Source organism: Leptodactylus fuscus, chromosome 8 (genome assembly GCF_031893055.1).
Source record: "Leptodactylus fuscus isolate aLepFus1 chromosome 8, aLepFus1.hap2, whole genome shotgun sequence".
In the NCBI taxonomy this organism is placed as follows: Eukaryota; Metazoa; Chordata; class Amphibia; order Anura; family Leptodactylidae; genus Leptodactylus; species Leptodactylus fuscus.
In genome coordinates this window covers 30,462,427-30,478,533 of record NC_134272.1, presented here as the reverse complement: position 1 = coordinate 30,478,533, position 16,107 = coordinate 30,462,427, and the positions used below count along the sequence as shown (strand labels likewise).

The 16,107-nt window shown below is 40.9% G+C and overlaps 1 protein-coding gene across 2 annotated transcripts in view; it reads left to right on the top strand.

The window, feature by feature from the left end:
* The window catches only part of CASP10 (caspase 10), a 62,274-nt gene that overhangs the window by 20,937 nt on the left and 25,230 nt on the right, over nucleotides 1–16,107 (top strand). The window contains exons 7-11 of one of the 2 annotated variants that reach the window (XM_075284334.1): nucleotides 146–190; nucleotides 3,456–3,517; nucleotides 4,667–4,766; nucleotides 6,429–6,915; nucleotides 7,435–9,095. In XM_075284334.1, the coding sequence (XP_075140435.1) occupies nucleotides 146–190; nucleotides 3,456–3,517; nucleotides 4,667–4,766; nucleotides 6,429–6,915; nucleotides 7,435–7,615 (875 nt within the window). In that variant the 3' untranslated portion in view covers nucleotides 7,616–9,095. Of the gene's footprint in view, nucleotides 1–145; nucleotides 191–3,455; nucleotides 3,518–4,666; nucleotides 4,767–6,428; nucleotides 6,916–7,434; nucleotides 9,096–16,107 lie in introns of those variants that run through there. The other variant, XM_075284335.1, reaches the window with a different exon arrangement.

The window sequence follows — 16,107 nt, the reverse complement described above, 5'->3', positions numbered from 1 at the left end:
ATATATATATATATATATATATATATATATATATATATATATATATAGGCATATACTTCTAATGTATCACAATCGTTGTGTAAGCATCTAATTTATTAAGTTGGTTGCATTTGTGGTGTCTTTACTTACAGTATATTTATTTTAGATGCAGAGATTGTTCAACATATATCTGAGACAGCCAATGAAAAAGGTAATGCATTTCCTATGCAAATTGTATACATTACTTGTACATAGCTGTTTTTTCACTGTAAAGACAAAGTATATATAGCCCATATGTAAGACATATTATATCCAGTGTGTTGTGTGTGTATATATATATTATATATAATTTTTTTTTTTTTTTAATTATTATTATTACATTAAGGCTGAGGCCTCATCCGGAAACGTAGCTTTTTTTTAGTTGCAGATTTTGCTGTGGTTTTTTGAGCCAAAGCCCGGAGTGGATTGAGCAGAAGGTAGAAGTATAAGAGCTTCCTGTATATTTCCCATTACTTTTGTGGCCATTCTTGGCTTTGGCTCAAAAAAAACTTAACGCAATCTGCAACAAAGGGTTTTCCAATAAATATAACCATTTAACCCCTTATCGCTCTGGTCAGTAATAGTACGTCCTGGCAAGTAGTACGTTCGCGCTCAGGTCAGTACTATTACTGACCAGTAATGGTGCCGGCACAGAAGCTGTGCCTGCGCCATTACACCCAGCACTCGGCTGCATTACACAGCCGAGGGCCTGGACCAGCGCCGCACCACCCATGAGGCGACCTGAAGTGACCGCTTAAGGGGCCCCGGGGAAGGGCGGCATTTTTGCTGACCTAAGCCAGTCCAGGACAGGCTTAGCATCACCGTCTCGGCAGCCCGGCACGGGAAGCAGTCCTCTCCCTGCCTGCTAACACCGCCCCCTCTGCTCCGCCCTGCCCCCTCCGCTTGGCCCCGCCCCTCCTCCCGGGGGGGGGGGGGGGGCTGCTTTCTGATGTCTGCCTCAGGCGGCACAAACCCTAGGTTCACCCCTGGCCTGGACGAGCTGCCCCAGTGAATTGCCGGTCGGAGCTCCGCTCCGATCGGCGGTATTAACCCTCCTGATGCCGCGGACGCATGTCCGCGACATCGGGAGTGTTTTCGGTCACATCACCCCCCCCGGGCACCCCCCGCGGCGAGATCGGAGGGTGCCCTGATGAATTTTATGTAGCCCAGGGTCTGGTTAGTGACCCCGGGCTGCTAGGACCCCTGCTTACCTGCTGGATCCTTGCTGTCGTGCCGTCCTGCCCGGAAGTGTGTCTCTGCGTCTGCAAAAAGTGTAAAAAATAAATAAATAAAGTGTGTGAAATAAATAAATAAATTAATAAAGCCCCCAAATTCCCTTTTTCTATAGCAAATGAGTTATTAAAAAAAAACACCTAAATAATTATAAAAACAATGCATATTTGGTATCGCCACGTCCGTAACAACCTGTACCATAAAACTAAAACATTATTTCACCTATATGGTAAATGTTGGGAAAAAAATGGAAAAAAACGCCGGAAATAATGTTTTTTTTGCCATCTCACCTTAAAAAATATGCTATAAAAAGTGATCAAAAAGTCGTATGTACACCAAAATAGTACCAATGAAAAGCACAGGTTGTCTCGCAAAAAATAAGCCCTCAACCAACTTGTCAATCGAAAAAGAAAAATGTTACGCATCTCAGAAGATGGCGATGCAAAAAACATTGATTTATGTCCCCAAATGGGTTTTTGTTCGGCAAAATTACTAATGCATAAAAAAACCTATAAATGAGGTATCGCCGTAACCGTACCGACCCGCAGAATACAGTTCACATGATACTTATGCTGTACACCATGTGGAAAAACATTTCAAAAGTAAAATGCAATGCCAGAATTGATTGATTTCTTTTTCTCCAGCAAAAAAAGAGTTAATAAAAAATAGCCAATAAGCTATAGGCACCCAAAAATGGTGTCATTACAAAATGCATCATATCCCAGAAAAATAAAAGCACTCATATGGCCACATCAACACAAAATAAAAAAAATATAGCTTGAATAATGTGAAGACAAAAAAAACCCAAAATCGCCAAATGTGTCAGAAGGGGAATATATAAGCAGTGCGAGCGTATATCAGGGTACAGACCAGTTTTGCAGCTTACAAGAGAAAAAACAATAGAAGAGACCCCCAAAGTGACCCCCCCCCCCAATCATAGGAGCTACTGGGACATAATAGGGAATTTGGTGCTCCCAATGTCCTCCTCACTACACCCCCTGATAAATTCTTTGAGGGCTGCAGTTTCCAAAATGGGGTCACTTTTGGAGGTTTCCCACTATTGTGGTACTTCTAGGGCTCTGTAAATGCAACATGGTATCTAAAAACCATCCTAATGAAATTGCTGCCCGAAATCCCTAAAGGTGCTCTTTGATTTCTGAGGACACGTATTGAGTCATGTTGCATAGTAGGGCCACATATGGGATATTTCTACAAACTGCAGAATCACAGAAATAAATATTATGGTATGTTTTGCTGTTAACCCCTTCATTGTTACGGAAAAATGTGGTTTGAAATGGAAAATGTGCATAAAAAAGTGACTTTTGGAAATTTCACCTTCATTTTGAATTAATTCCTGTGGAACACCTAAAGGGTTAATAAAGTTCCTATATACAATTTTGAATAGTTTGAAGACTACCGTTTAAAAAATGTGATATACGGTCCATGGTCATGTGATGGACACACAGGTGCCGCTCGTTACAGTCACAGCACAGTAATCAGACACCTGTCATGTAACTAGCTGTGCACCTGTGTGTTCAACACATCACCATGAACCGTATATCACATGACCATGGAACATATATCACATGACCATGAACCGTATATCACATGACCATGAACCGTATATCACATGACCATGGAACATATATCACATGACTATGAACCGTATATCACATGACCATGAACCGTATATCACACGACCATGGACTAATTTTTAGCAAATGGAATTAAGCAATGAATGACAAGAGAGCAGAGATCTAGAAAACCATGAGGAATTGATACCGAAAGTATATTAGAAAATTGTAGAACTTTAAGACCCCTTTAAAGCTGAGTTTGTTAAGAGCAAATAAGATCACGTTTTTTCATTTTCAGTTTTGACACTTTAGGCAAAATAGGTTAAAAATGTCAGATCACTTGTGGCTGCATTTCGGGGACTTTCAGATCACTAGAAGAGCATTCCCAAGCACCCCTATACTATACTACAGAGCATTTACCCTGTTGTTCTATTTAAAGTCCATGGAGCCAATGGAAACAACCAAGTGCCGCACTCTCCGGTTTCTGTCAATCCCATAGACTTTGAATGGACAGACACCGCAAATGTGAACTGGTGATGTCAGTCATAGGAAAAACACTTCAATGACAAACATCTAACTTAGATTCTTAGACTTAGTTTGAGCTTTACCATTCATTTATTTATTTTGCAGATCTTATGGATGAAAATACTGAAAACAGCATGGCTGAGCTAAGTCTTACTGAACAGCCAGAGGTTAGTCTAACATTAATATTGTGGAACTGAGAACTCTTTTAGATTATTCATATAATTATTTATATACAGTTAATGTCATTATTTTAAAGGGATTCTACCATTGAAATATTTTTTTTTGTGGATAAGACTTCGGAATAGCCTTTAGAAAGGCTATTTGTCTCTTACCTTTAGACATGGTCTCCGCCGCACCGTTCCTTAGAAATACTGTTTTTTACCGGTATGCAAATTAATTATCTTGCAGCGATGGGGGTGGTCCCCAGCGCTCAAACAGCGATGAAGGTGTCCCCACTGCTGCCAAAGAAGTGTCTCCAAACATCGCCTCCTTCTTCGTCCACCACATCATCTTCAATGTCTTCTTCCGGTGCAGGCTCGTAACTTCTAGCAAAGCAGAGCAGACTGCGCAGGTGCACAGGTCACGGGAAAATGGCCGCTTGCACAGTATTGATAGATACACTTCTCTGGCAGCGGTGGGGACACTCTCATCGCTGTTTGAGCGCTGGGGCCCGCCACCATCGCTGCGGGAGAACTCATTTGCATACCGGTAAAAACCAGTATTTCTGAGGAACGGTGCGGCGGAGACAACGTCTAAAGGTAAGAGACAAATAGCCTTTCTAAAGGCTATTCCGACGTCTTATCCACAAACAAAAAAGTTTTAATGGTAGAATCCCTTTAAATACAATTATTACTGAATTACATAGGTCACAACCCGAAAAAGAGTCAATGAGCATGTACTTGGCACACGCAAAGTCATTCTTACCATAAGCCCTTAGAAGGATCTTGTATACAGTAAATATAAGTGAGACAGAGTTGGAGAGAACAGTATATAGTTACACATTTTATTAAAACAATGTATCTACCATATAACATTAATTATTTTCATTCTATATTGAAATAGGGTAATTTTTTACACAGATATAATTTCTACATAAGCACAATGGGGCAGATTTATTATGCCTTGTTATGCCAGTTTTCTGCATTTCGCAAAAAAAAAAAAAAATTGCACCTTTTCTAATTCTATTAATAGTGCCAGTCTTTACAAATCCGCGCCATAGTTCATATAGAGATTTCACAGAGCAGCCATCTTAATGACCAGTTTATGAAGGATTGTAAAATATAAAATAATCCTCTTTCATTCTTGGTGTCCTACAGATGTATTCAATGAATCGCAAATACAGAGGCTACTGCTTGATTATAAATAATAAGGAATTCATGAAGAGTGATGCAAGAGTAGGGACCGAAAAAGATGCAGGTAAGGACTATTTTGACTGGATGTATTGCTTTATCTAAGTATTAGAGAATCTATAACTGGTCCCCTTCTGTTTTGTAGCTGTCAGTTTTATTTGCCATTTCATCCTATAGTTTTCTATAAGAGGGGTTTCTATTACTACTTTTAATTTTGTGATATAGCATAATTTACTAATGTCATGCTTGTTAATTAATATATAGTATACATAACAAAAAGGAAAACTATCTCCAGGGTCTTACTGAACAGTTTTTTCTCTGACAATATAAGCCTTCATACATGGTATACTAACAGTTTTTCTGCTGCTTATATCCCCATTATGGCTGCAGCACATTTTATATTTGTCTCTGAGGTGGGGGGTGTACAATAAGTAGTATTCTGCCTCCCCTATCCATTATAACTATTACTGGTTTGTGTACAAGTAAGTCTGACAGGAGTAACTGTACAATAGTCAAGAAAAGGCTGAGAAGAGTCTAAGTGAACAGATTATAGAAGATCCAGGAACACTGCACTGCACATATAGGGCAAATACATACAGGCATGATGCTGATGTGAACCCAGCCTGAGATGTATATTTGCATTAAAATACTTTAAACTAAGTCTATCCGGCCCAAAATGCCTCACAATAAGAGTGCCATATAGTGGTCTGTAATAGGAACAGAAACGTGTGGCTACAAACCAATGAAGCAGTGCAGAGATAATCTTGTTCTGGCTATGGAAATCAGTCTTTAATGCATTAAAATGTAGTCTAATTTTCCAGGAATGCTAAAAGGATGACTTGATGCAACAATTCCAGAAGAGAATTGGGGAATAAATATTTAATGTATCCATAAAATAGATTTTCTCTCCATTGCTTCAGCAGTATGTGGCCACAAATCAGTAGTGAGACCCAAGTGCAGGCACCCGGCAGCCATGGTGCAGACGGAACGTCACTACTATTCCTCCCTCCCTTCCCCCTCCCATCCTACTTGCCTATCTTCTTCCTGTGGGATGGCTCCTGCTCTTGTCATGTCTGCCTGCACTATAGACCCTGTGTTGCTCTGTGTTGCCGATAATCCACCTCTACTGCACAGGCATGGGAGCAGCATCAAAGACCTGCGCAGTAGAGGATCATCAACTAGAGAGCAGCACTGGGTCTAAAGCAGTCAGAAAAGAAGGATGGGTGTCCCGCAGGAGGAAGACTGGAAGGAAGAGGGGTAAGTATATAATGGGGTCGGAGGTTGAGCTATGTAGGTTGGAAAGGGCTAGTAGTTGTGAGCAGGATAGCTAGAAAGACAAGGAGAGGGAGTATGGGAGGGAAGGAGGGGGGGAGTGGGGTGAGAGGTAGCTAGCGTGGAAGTTACATAGCAGGAAGCTGAACCATTTAAACAAATGCAGATGATACCAGGCGCTCCCAGAGACACCCAGAAATCACTCAAAACACTGCTAAAGGTATATGTGTGCATTTACTAACCCATTAATAGCACTAACAGACCTTTTTTAAAAAATAAAATATTGCCTGAAAAATCCTTGAAGAATTCCCCTTAAATTTCCTTCAGTAGATGAAAGTTCTGAGAAGTCACCATCAAAAGAAACATCAGAACAGAAAAGATGGTTGATTTTGTTACATTTTCTTTGCCATATATTGTGTCATGTTTATTTATTTTGTTAACATTTGCTATGTCGCAGAGTTTCTGACTAATGTATTCACATGGCTGGGCATGGATGTGGAGATTCGCAACGAGCTGTCCACACAAGAAATCCAGGATTGCTTAACTGAGTTCAGTAAAAAGGATCATACAGAGAGAGACTGCTTTGTTTGCTGTATTTTGTCCCATGGAAAATCACGAGCAGTCTTGGGGACCGACAGTGAAATTATACCGATAAGTGAAATAATAGCATATTTCTCACCGAAAAACTGCACAACATTGGCTGGAAAACCTAAGCTGTTCTTCATACAGGCGTGTCAAGGAACAATTTCTCAGGGTGCACACACTATTGAACAAGATGCAGTTTCTTCTGTCGAAGAGAGGAAAGTTGCAATAACCATACCTGATGATGCAGATGTTTTGGTTGGAATGTCAACAGTGGATGGCTACTACTCATTTCGTGATACCCAAAAAGGGACATGGTACATCCAAGCTCTGTGTGAAAATTTGACGAAAATGGTTCCAAAGTAAGTCAATTTATGGAAACAAGAATGTATCTGTGCGTACAAGATGTGTTGAGAAATAATATGCTAACATACTGTTAAAAATATGCAAATCTATTCTCCAGGATGTAATTAGGAGAACAGTGCCTCTGTATGCTGCCCTCTAGGGACAGCCCCCTTGACATCATGCATGACTCAGTTAATAAGCCTACTGACATGATGCGGGGTTTATTGCCAAATTAGTATTTCTATTCCAAAAGTAACAGATTCCCAGCTATGGACAGCGCTGTTTCGGTCTTTTGCACCTCGTCAGCATAGCGCAGGGATACTAATTTGGCAGAGTGAGAGACTATAGACCAAGGTCAGGAGATGAGCTTGCCTAATATATCCTCCATTATTGTATTTAATTGGGTGTTGTTAATTTTTAAAGTACATTTAGTAAACTTAGTTTTCTAGTGTCTATATCAGGCAGATCTACATGGTATCTACTGACATCATTGTTTTATTGTGACCAGTGAATAATTTTGGCATTTTGCTTTACAGAGGAGAAGATATTTTATCCATTCTGACTAAAGTTAACAAAGATGTTAGTGAGAAGGAATACTTGAAGAATGGCAAGACCAATTTGAAGCAAATGCCACAGCCATCTTATACTTTCCGAAAAAAGCTTGTGTTCCCTAAACCTCCCACTCCATTCACACCACCTGGTCCGCAAACAAAATAAGGTCTGAGCCAACTCGTTCTGGATTTTATCAGGATGAAGAATACAGTGCAGTAACGGCCTTGTCATCCGGCCTGGTCCAGGTGTCCTCGACATTCAACACTGGATTCACCAAAAAAAGGAGAAGACAAGTTACCTGTTATCATCTGACTTGTATCCACTATTCAATATTAATGTGAGAATCAAAGGACAACATTTATTCTATCACCAGCATTTTATACAGTACCAGAAATTTCACAATGATCTTCAGGAGTTTACAAGAAAAAAATTTATCCAGACAAGTGTGCGTGCTTATCCAATGGTGTGACATATCTGATAATCTGGAATCCCAGCAGACCTGAGGGTGTTTTATTAATGCTCATCTCTTAGCTTTTTTTTATGTAGATTGTGAGCCCCATATAGGGATCACATTTTAAAAAAATTTTTTTCTTCCTATCAGTATGTCTTTGTAGAATGGGAGGAAATCCACGCAAACACGGGAAGATCATACAAACTCCTTGCACATGTTCCTGGTGGGATTCGAACCAAGAACTCCAGCGCTGCAAGGCTATAATGCTAACCACTGAGCCACCGTGTTGCCCCGTCTCTTAGCATTTGATTGTTCCTGGTCATATTGCTGAAAGCTGGCCATATACATTAGATATTAGACTGCTGAAGTGGCAGATTTTAGTCCATCTGCTGCTGGTTGGTTGTACATAAACTATGACGGACGGTCTGTCCTAGACCGACAACCATCAACTAAAGTTGGACAGAACCTCAGTATGTTGTGTTAGATCTTTTCTGCCGCCTGTCTGCTGTGATCTGATGTGTGTGGCCTAGACAGACAGACCTGTGGCATGTGTTTGTACTTCTAAGGCTAGGTTCACATCTGCATTGGAGTCTCCGTAGGACTTTTCTCTCTACCTGTTCCAGATTCAAACAAGTGGGTAAACCCGGCAGACCCCATTATAATCCCCGACCATAAGTCCCTGTTATGGTTTCCAGGTAACCGCTTTATAAGTGGAAAGGCTCTCTGTCTTTTGGGTTCCCATGTAGACCCGAACGCTGCTGTGAACCTAATGTAATACACCCACACAGTCTCCGTTATTTGCTGTTTTCAGCATTTCATTAGTATTGAACGACTTTCATCTACAAATTTTCCAAGTGTCTGGGGTTATGGAACGCTCATTGTAAGGTTTGTGGTTGTTCATGTTTTTGTGTCAGTTGGTCGTACGACCAACCAACCACAATTTATCTCAGACGAGCGATGGCAGTCCAAAATCTAATGTGTATGGCCATTTTAAGATTAGTCTATTCCTGTGAAAAATGCTATACATGTTAGGGGGCGTTCACACTACCGTCGGTGTCCGACAGGTAGTGTCCGCTCCTAGTGTCCGTTCAAAATCTCTCACGGACATTAGGAGCGGACACTAGCTGTGTCCGTGACACTTGTCATTTATTTAAATGGCGATTGGGTGCGTTCTTTTGCACTCCTTGCCCTTCCTTCACTGTCCACATGTAAAGATGTCCGACTTTTCAAGCGGACAGAAAAACCCGACATGTAGGTTTTTTCTGTCCGCTTGAAAAGTCAGAAATCTTTACAAGCGGACAGTGAAGGAAGGGCATGGAGTGCAAAAGAACGCACCCAATCGCCATTTAAATGAATGACAAGTGTCACGGACACAGCTAGTGTCTGCTCCTAATGTCCGTGCGAGATTTTGAACGGACACTAGGTGCGGACATTACCTGTCGGACACTGACGGTAGTGTGAACACCCCCTTAGTAAGTAATTTAAGATTTTTACAGTGTCAGTAAATTTAGAAAGATATTCACACATGGCAGATTTGCTGCTGAAATTTCTGCTATTACGAATCAGTTCTATCTCTTTGAATAGGGTTTTTTTCAGCATCAGACACGTGGATTACTGTAACCTCTATCTAAATGAATGGACCACTCGCAGAGATTTCCTCAGCAAATCTGCTACTGATGAATTCAACCTAGGGTTAAGGACACAGCGGGTGTTTTTAGCAGAATTTTTGTGCCATTTATTTTATGTAGCTAGATATGACCTTAAATTGTATAGCGTGTTATGAAATGCATTACGGACAAAGTGGGGATTTTAGGTGTTTTCGCGCCATCTGGCTGCGTCTAATATTTTTTTCTACCAAAAACACTTTGCTTGATATGTTTTTTTATACAACTATAAAGCCGCATGGTGTTTTTTTCAAGAGGAAAAGTGCCAAAATAAAAATATGTCTTAGGTGATGACCCCAAATAGCGAAACGCAGCTGTGGAAAAAAAACTGTGAAAACGGATTGCATTTTCTTCTGAAGGATTTTCCTCTGCATTCTTCTTCCCCTATTAACCCCTACACGTTGCGAATCTGGCTATTTACGTTGCTGTATCGGATGCTCCTCGCTGCAGTCACATTCATTAAAATCAAAGATCTGTGATTTACAACTGATCTCGTAGGAGTGATAAGTTCTGACATCTCCACGCTGTAGTTGCTGTCCTGGAGTTACACTGTGATAAGGGAAGCTTTTAGGACTTTTTTTCACGTTTATCAACAAAATTTAACCCTTTGTAGTGATCATAATAAAGTAAGCTTGCTCCCCTGCCAGCCCCCGCCATCACCGACTTCCCGTACATTTGCTCAGTCTCAGCAGGGAGCCTAGCTAGAGATAACACCAGCAGTTTACAGCCCTCTACTGTACTAAACTACTGCTTAATTTACACATGGACTACGGGTCCAGAAAATAAACCATGCTGGATATAAAATTTCATTTTTGTTGAAAAACTATATAAATGTGTATCCTATGTGATCAGAAGAACTATTATAAAGTCTAATTTTAATATGTTTATATGCAATAGTATATATAAAAACTATTTTGTTTTAGGTAAAAGGAGCAGAAAATTTTTTCACATTTTATAACATTCTTCCAAAAATTAAACTTGGTTAACAAATAATGACAATAATGTGTACACCACTGGCATCAGATTACATTATACTATATAATATATAAGCGATGATATCCAGTAAGGACAGATCTGCTGCCATTTGTTCTTTATTGGTTCAATAGCTAAAACTCCCAGTGATCAAGTAACATGGCAGCGTTGAAGCTGGGGGTAACCATGTATTTCGCCCGCCAGCGGCAAATGCAGAATTATGAGCAAAAACTACTCAGGTTTATGACATTAACCCATTCATTGCTGAAAACAGATCATGAGTTTTTTAGTTTTATATATTTTCATAAAATATCATAAAGATTTTTAAGGAGCAGTATTTTTTCACTTTCCAGCAATGTGGTGACATACAAATAAAGTCTTGTACCTGCATTTTTTATGCAATCTGTGATTCTTTCATTGTTTGAGCCATACTATACAGTCCTATGAAAAAGTTTGGGCACCCCTATTAATTTTAATCATTTTTCGTTCTAAATATTTTGGTGTTTGCAGCAGCTATTTCAGTTTGATATATCTAATAACTGATGGACACAGTAATATTTCAGGATTGAAATGAGGTTTATTGTACTAACAGAAAATGTGCAATATGCATTAAACCAAAATTTGACCGGTGCAAAAGTATGGGCACCTCAACAGAAAAGTGGCATTAATATTTAGTAGATCCTCCTTTTGCCTCTAGTCACTTCCTGTAGCTTTTAATCAGTTCCTGGATCCTGGATGAAGGTATTTTGGACCATTCCTCTTTACAAAACAATTCAAGTTCAGTTAAGTTTGATGGTCGCCGAGCATGGACAGCCTGCTCTCAAATGATCTGAAAACAAAGATTTTTCAACATAGTTGTTCAGGGGAAGCATACAAAAAGTTGTCTCAGAGATTTAACCTGTCAGTTTCCACTGTGAGGAACATAGTAAGGAAATGGAAGAGCACAGGGACAGTTCTTGTTAAGCCCAGAAGTGGCAGGCCAAGAAAAATATCAGAAAGGCAGAGAAGAAGAATGGTGAGAACAGTCAAGGACAATCCACAGACCACCTCCAAAGAGCTGCAGCATCATCTTGCTGCAGATGGTGTCACTGTGCATCGGTCAACAATACAGCGCACTTTGCACAAGGAGAAGCAGTATGGGAGATTGATGAGAAAGAAGCTGTTTCTGCAACCAGCATTCCAAGAAAAACACTTGCTACCCACTGTAAAATTTGGTGGAAGTTCCATCATGCTTTGGGGCTGTGTGGCCAATGCCGGCATCGGGAATCTTGGTAAAGTTGAGGGTCGCATGGATTCCACTCAGTATCAGCAGATTCTTGAGAATAATGTTCAAGAATAAGTGATGAAGTTGAAGTTACGCCGGGGATGGATATTTCAGGAAGACAATGATCCAAAACACCGCTCCAAATCGACTCAGGCATTCATGCAGAGGAACAATTACAATGTTTTGGAATGGCCATCCCAGTCCCCAGACCTGAATATCATTGAACATCTGGGGGATGATTTGAAGCAGGCTGTCCATGCTCGGCGACCATCTAACTTAACTGAACTTGAATTGTTTGTCCAAAATACCTTTATCCAGGATCCAGGAACTGATTAAAAGCTACAGGAAGCGACTAGAGGCTGTTATCTTTGCAAAAGGAGGATCTACTAAATATTATTGTCACTTTTCTGTTGAGGTGCCCATACTTTTGCACTGGTCAAATTTTGGTTTAATGCATATTGCACATTTTCTGTTAGTACAATAAACCTCATTTCAATCCTGAAATATTACTGTGTCCATCAGTTATTAGATATATCAAACTGAAATGGCTGTTGCAAACACCAAAATATTTAGAACTAAAAATGATTAAGATCAATAGGGGTGCCCAAACTTTTTCATAGGACTGTATGTGAGCTGGGTCATACTAGCCAAACCAGAGACACCCTTCTGTAGAGAGCACTGTGGCTAGATGTTTGTTTCCAAATGATGCCCCCTATCAGTACAGAAGGGGATTACTAGATGTCCGGATGAAATGCCTGCCTTTAGCCATATTAAAGGGGCTTTATCATTGGGAAAAGTCATTTTTAACTAAGCACATATATGCATAGCCTTTGGAAATGCTATTCCACACCTACCTTTTGTATGTAAATTGCTTCAGTGGTTTTTGAATAAACTGTTTTTATTCATATGCTAATGAGCTTCTAGCCAGCACAGGAAGTTTCCAGCAGCACTCCTATGTGTCTGTGCAAACAGGAAGTCATCAGCAGCAGCAGCAGCCTGTGCTGTATACATACATAGGAAAGAATAGCAGAGGGGGTGCACGATCAGACTTCCGGGGTGCACCAAGAGGGTAATTAACATATGAACGGGCTCATTCAAAAACCACTGAGGCTATTTACATACAAAAGGTAGGTGTGGAATAGCCTCTCTAAAGCCTATGCAAGAGTGTGCTTAGCTAAAAATGACTTTTCCCAATGATAGAGCCCCTTTAATAGCTGACAGAGCAGACAAGACGCCAATGGCGTTCAGCAGACTCTATAGACTTATAATAAGCTTTGCCTGGTTCTGCTGATAGAAGAATGGTGCTACATAAACAATGCTTCTAACGCAGATGTGAGCAAAGCCTTATTGTTGCAGGATACCATCTGTTGCAGGTATATAGAAGACCTAGGAAGTAAAATGGTGAGCTGACCTTATCAGGTGGGGGTCTCTGAGTGCCCCATGTGAATTGAGTGGTGGTGCTCATATGCCAGACCTCTGCTCTATTAACTCTTATGGGGCTTTCACACTAGTGCCGCTGTCCACCCTTTGTGAGTCTGTCAAAAAGTCAAGTAAAACTGCATATGGACGGCTTGCTGTTTTATTGTGCACGGGCATAAAGTTGGACATGCAAGACTTTATGGCCGTACCAAATAAACTTTTTCATGGCGGATAGGCTGCATACGGACACCGGCGGTTTGCTTTAAAAAGCCTATTGAAATGAATGGATTTTTAAACTGACCGCCAGCAAGTCGTCCCTAAGCAGTTTTGCCTGGCTTTTCAACGGACTCACAAATGGTGGACAGTGGCGCTAGTGTGAGCGTCCCCTTATGGAACTGACTAAAATTACTGTTTCAAAAGTCATACTGAAATCAAGAAGTCAAGCGCATACACCATTCCTCCAATCACATGGGGCAGTTACGATTCCCATTCTCATGATCACCATTGATAACGAAAATAGGACACGGATTTCCTATCTTATGAATAAGAAGTAAGTGTCATTAGTGGGAATATGCAGAAATTGTGGGTCAAGTCCTTACAACTGCATCAAGCCAGCAAAGCACTGGAAACCCATGATCAGTATATACTACATTTACAACACAATATTTACATGCAATAATACCAAAATGTCTTAGATGATCCTCTGGATCTGTGGTGAATGTCACTGAGAAGCAAAATAATGTAATTTTTTTATTGTCTTTGTGAACCTTGAATTATTTAATAAAATGCAATAAAATGTGTTTGGTGTTCTGGAGAAAAATCAATAGCAACTAAACCCTTGTGTGGATTCTCCACCTGGGATCAGGCCCGCTTCACATCTGCCTTCAGGCCATTGCGTTCTCCTGTCCACATAAAATATGCAGAGAGAAAAGTCCTGCAAGCAGAGCTTTTCTCTCAGCATTTTTTGGGCAGAAACCACATGGACCCCATTATAGTCTATGGGGTCTGTGGGTTTCCTTTGGTATCTGCTTTTTTATGCGGATAGGTTTCCATTCGGGGTCCCCAAGCGGATGTTAACTGGATCTTAAACGGGTTTATACATTTAATGTATACATTTTCCATCAAATTATCCTGCTGGGTACCAAAGAGGTAAGACAAAGGATGGAACGTTGTAGGGCATAAATGAATGCAAGGCTGCCTGAGAGCCTGCCATAAACAGATTCATAGTCCTTGCCACCAACCAAACTGACTGCACAGGGAATCTGAAGTCAGGCAAATGAAGTTACCTAAGCAGGCCATACCTATATCTATTGAATATCATGCAGTTATCCCATTTCTAAGAGACTTTATGATGGGGTTCCCTGACCTACTAGGCCCATGTGCAGCTGCACAGGTTGACCAGTATGTCCGCCCATTTATCACAGCTAGGGTTACTGCAAATCGATTGTATTTGCTCTGATATTACATTGTGACATTTTCTTTTATCTTACATTGTTTGAGGACATTTACACTGCACTTCACTTATAGGCTGGAATATGCTCAGTATAGCAGATACACATATGCGTGAGCATATCTCCACACACCTGAAAAGGTGGTCTCTCCCTAAGGATGGACGTTATCTCCATAATCTGGTCTCTCAGCCTCTCGCTTCTACCAAATCAATTCTCTCTAGGCTGCGCTGATGAAGTCCAACGAGACAGAAACGGCCGTCCGTAGCTGAGAAATTGATTTGGTTATAACCCCGCATTATGCAGTAAAGACTTCTGGGAAAGTCTGGCATGATGTTCAGGGTGCTTCCCATAGAGGGCAGCATAACAGAGGCACTGTCTCCCTGTTTACATCTTGGGAGACAGATTTGCATATTCCTCCCATGTTCCCTTGCAGTGGAGCAACTGTGGCTGTATAAGTCTCCATACACCTGAGAAGGTGGTCTCTCCCTAAGGATGGACGTTATCCCCATAATTTATAATATTAGTAAGGATATATACCGTATATACTCGAGTATAAGCCGACCCGAATATAAGCTGAGACCCCTAATTTTTACCACAAAAAAACTGGGAAAACTTATTGACTCGAGTATAAGCCGGGGGGGGGGGGGGGGGGGGGCGGAAGGGGGGAAATGCAGCAGCTACTGGAAAATTTTAAAAATTAAAATGGTTGTAGTTTTTGGGTGCAGTAGTTTCTGGGAAAGGGGAGGGGGTGTTTTGGTTGTCTGTCCGCCCCTTCCCTGAGCTTGAGGACTGGGGTTTTTTCTCCCCCCCCCCCCCCCCCTCCCCCACTTGGAATTCAGCCTGGCTGAATATAGGGTATCTGCGTTGCTCCTATTAACCCTCTCCTGACAGAACAGGAGCACTGCAGATCCCCTATATTCAGTAGATCGGGCACTGTCAGACACAGGGATACCTAATGTGTATGTGTTTCACAGTCATTCTCTACCTTTGCATATATTCTAGGGAAAGGAGGGATTTAGAACTTTTATTTTGTTTATCTTTTTTTTTACTTTTGTTTTATATTTGCACTATTTTATGGGAGATTCTATACATTGATATTGTGGCTTGTCATAGACACACCCCCCCCCCCCCCCCCCTAAAAGAAAAAAAAAAAATTTTATATATATAAGCCGAGGGGGGCTTTTTCAGCACAAAAACTGGGCTGAAAAAAATCGGCTTATACTCGAGTATATACATAATATGGAAATAGGAGATATGCCTCTTTACTTTGTACGTAAATGTCCATACCATCTCGGTCTGCCAGCACTATTAAAGGGAACAGGACGAGCAGTATTGGGACATTACACTAATAAATACACTCACCGGCCACTTTGTTAGGTACACCATGCTAGTAACGGGTTGGACCCCCTTTTGCCTTCAGAACTGCCTCAATTCTT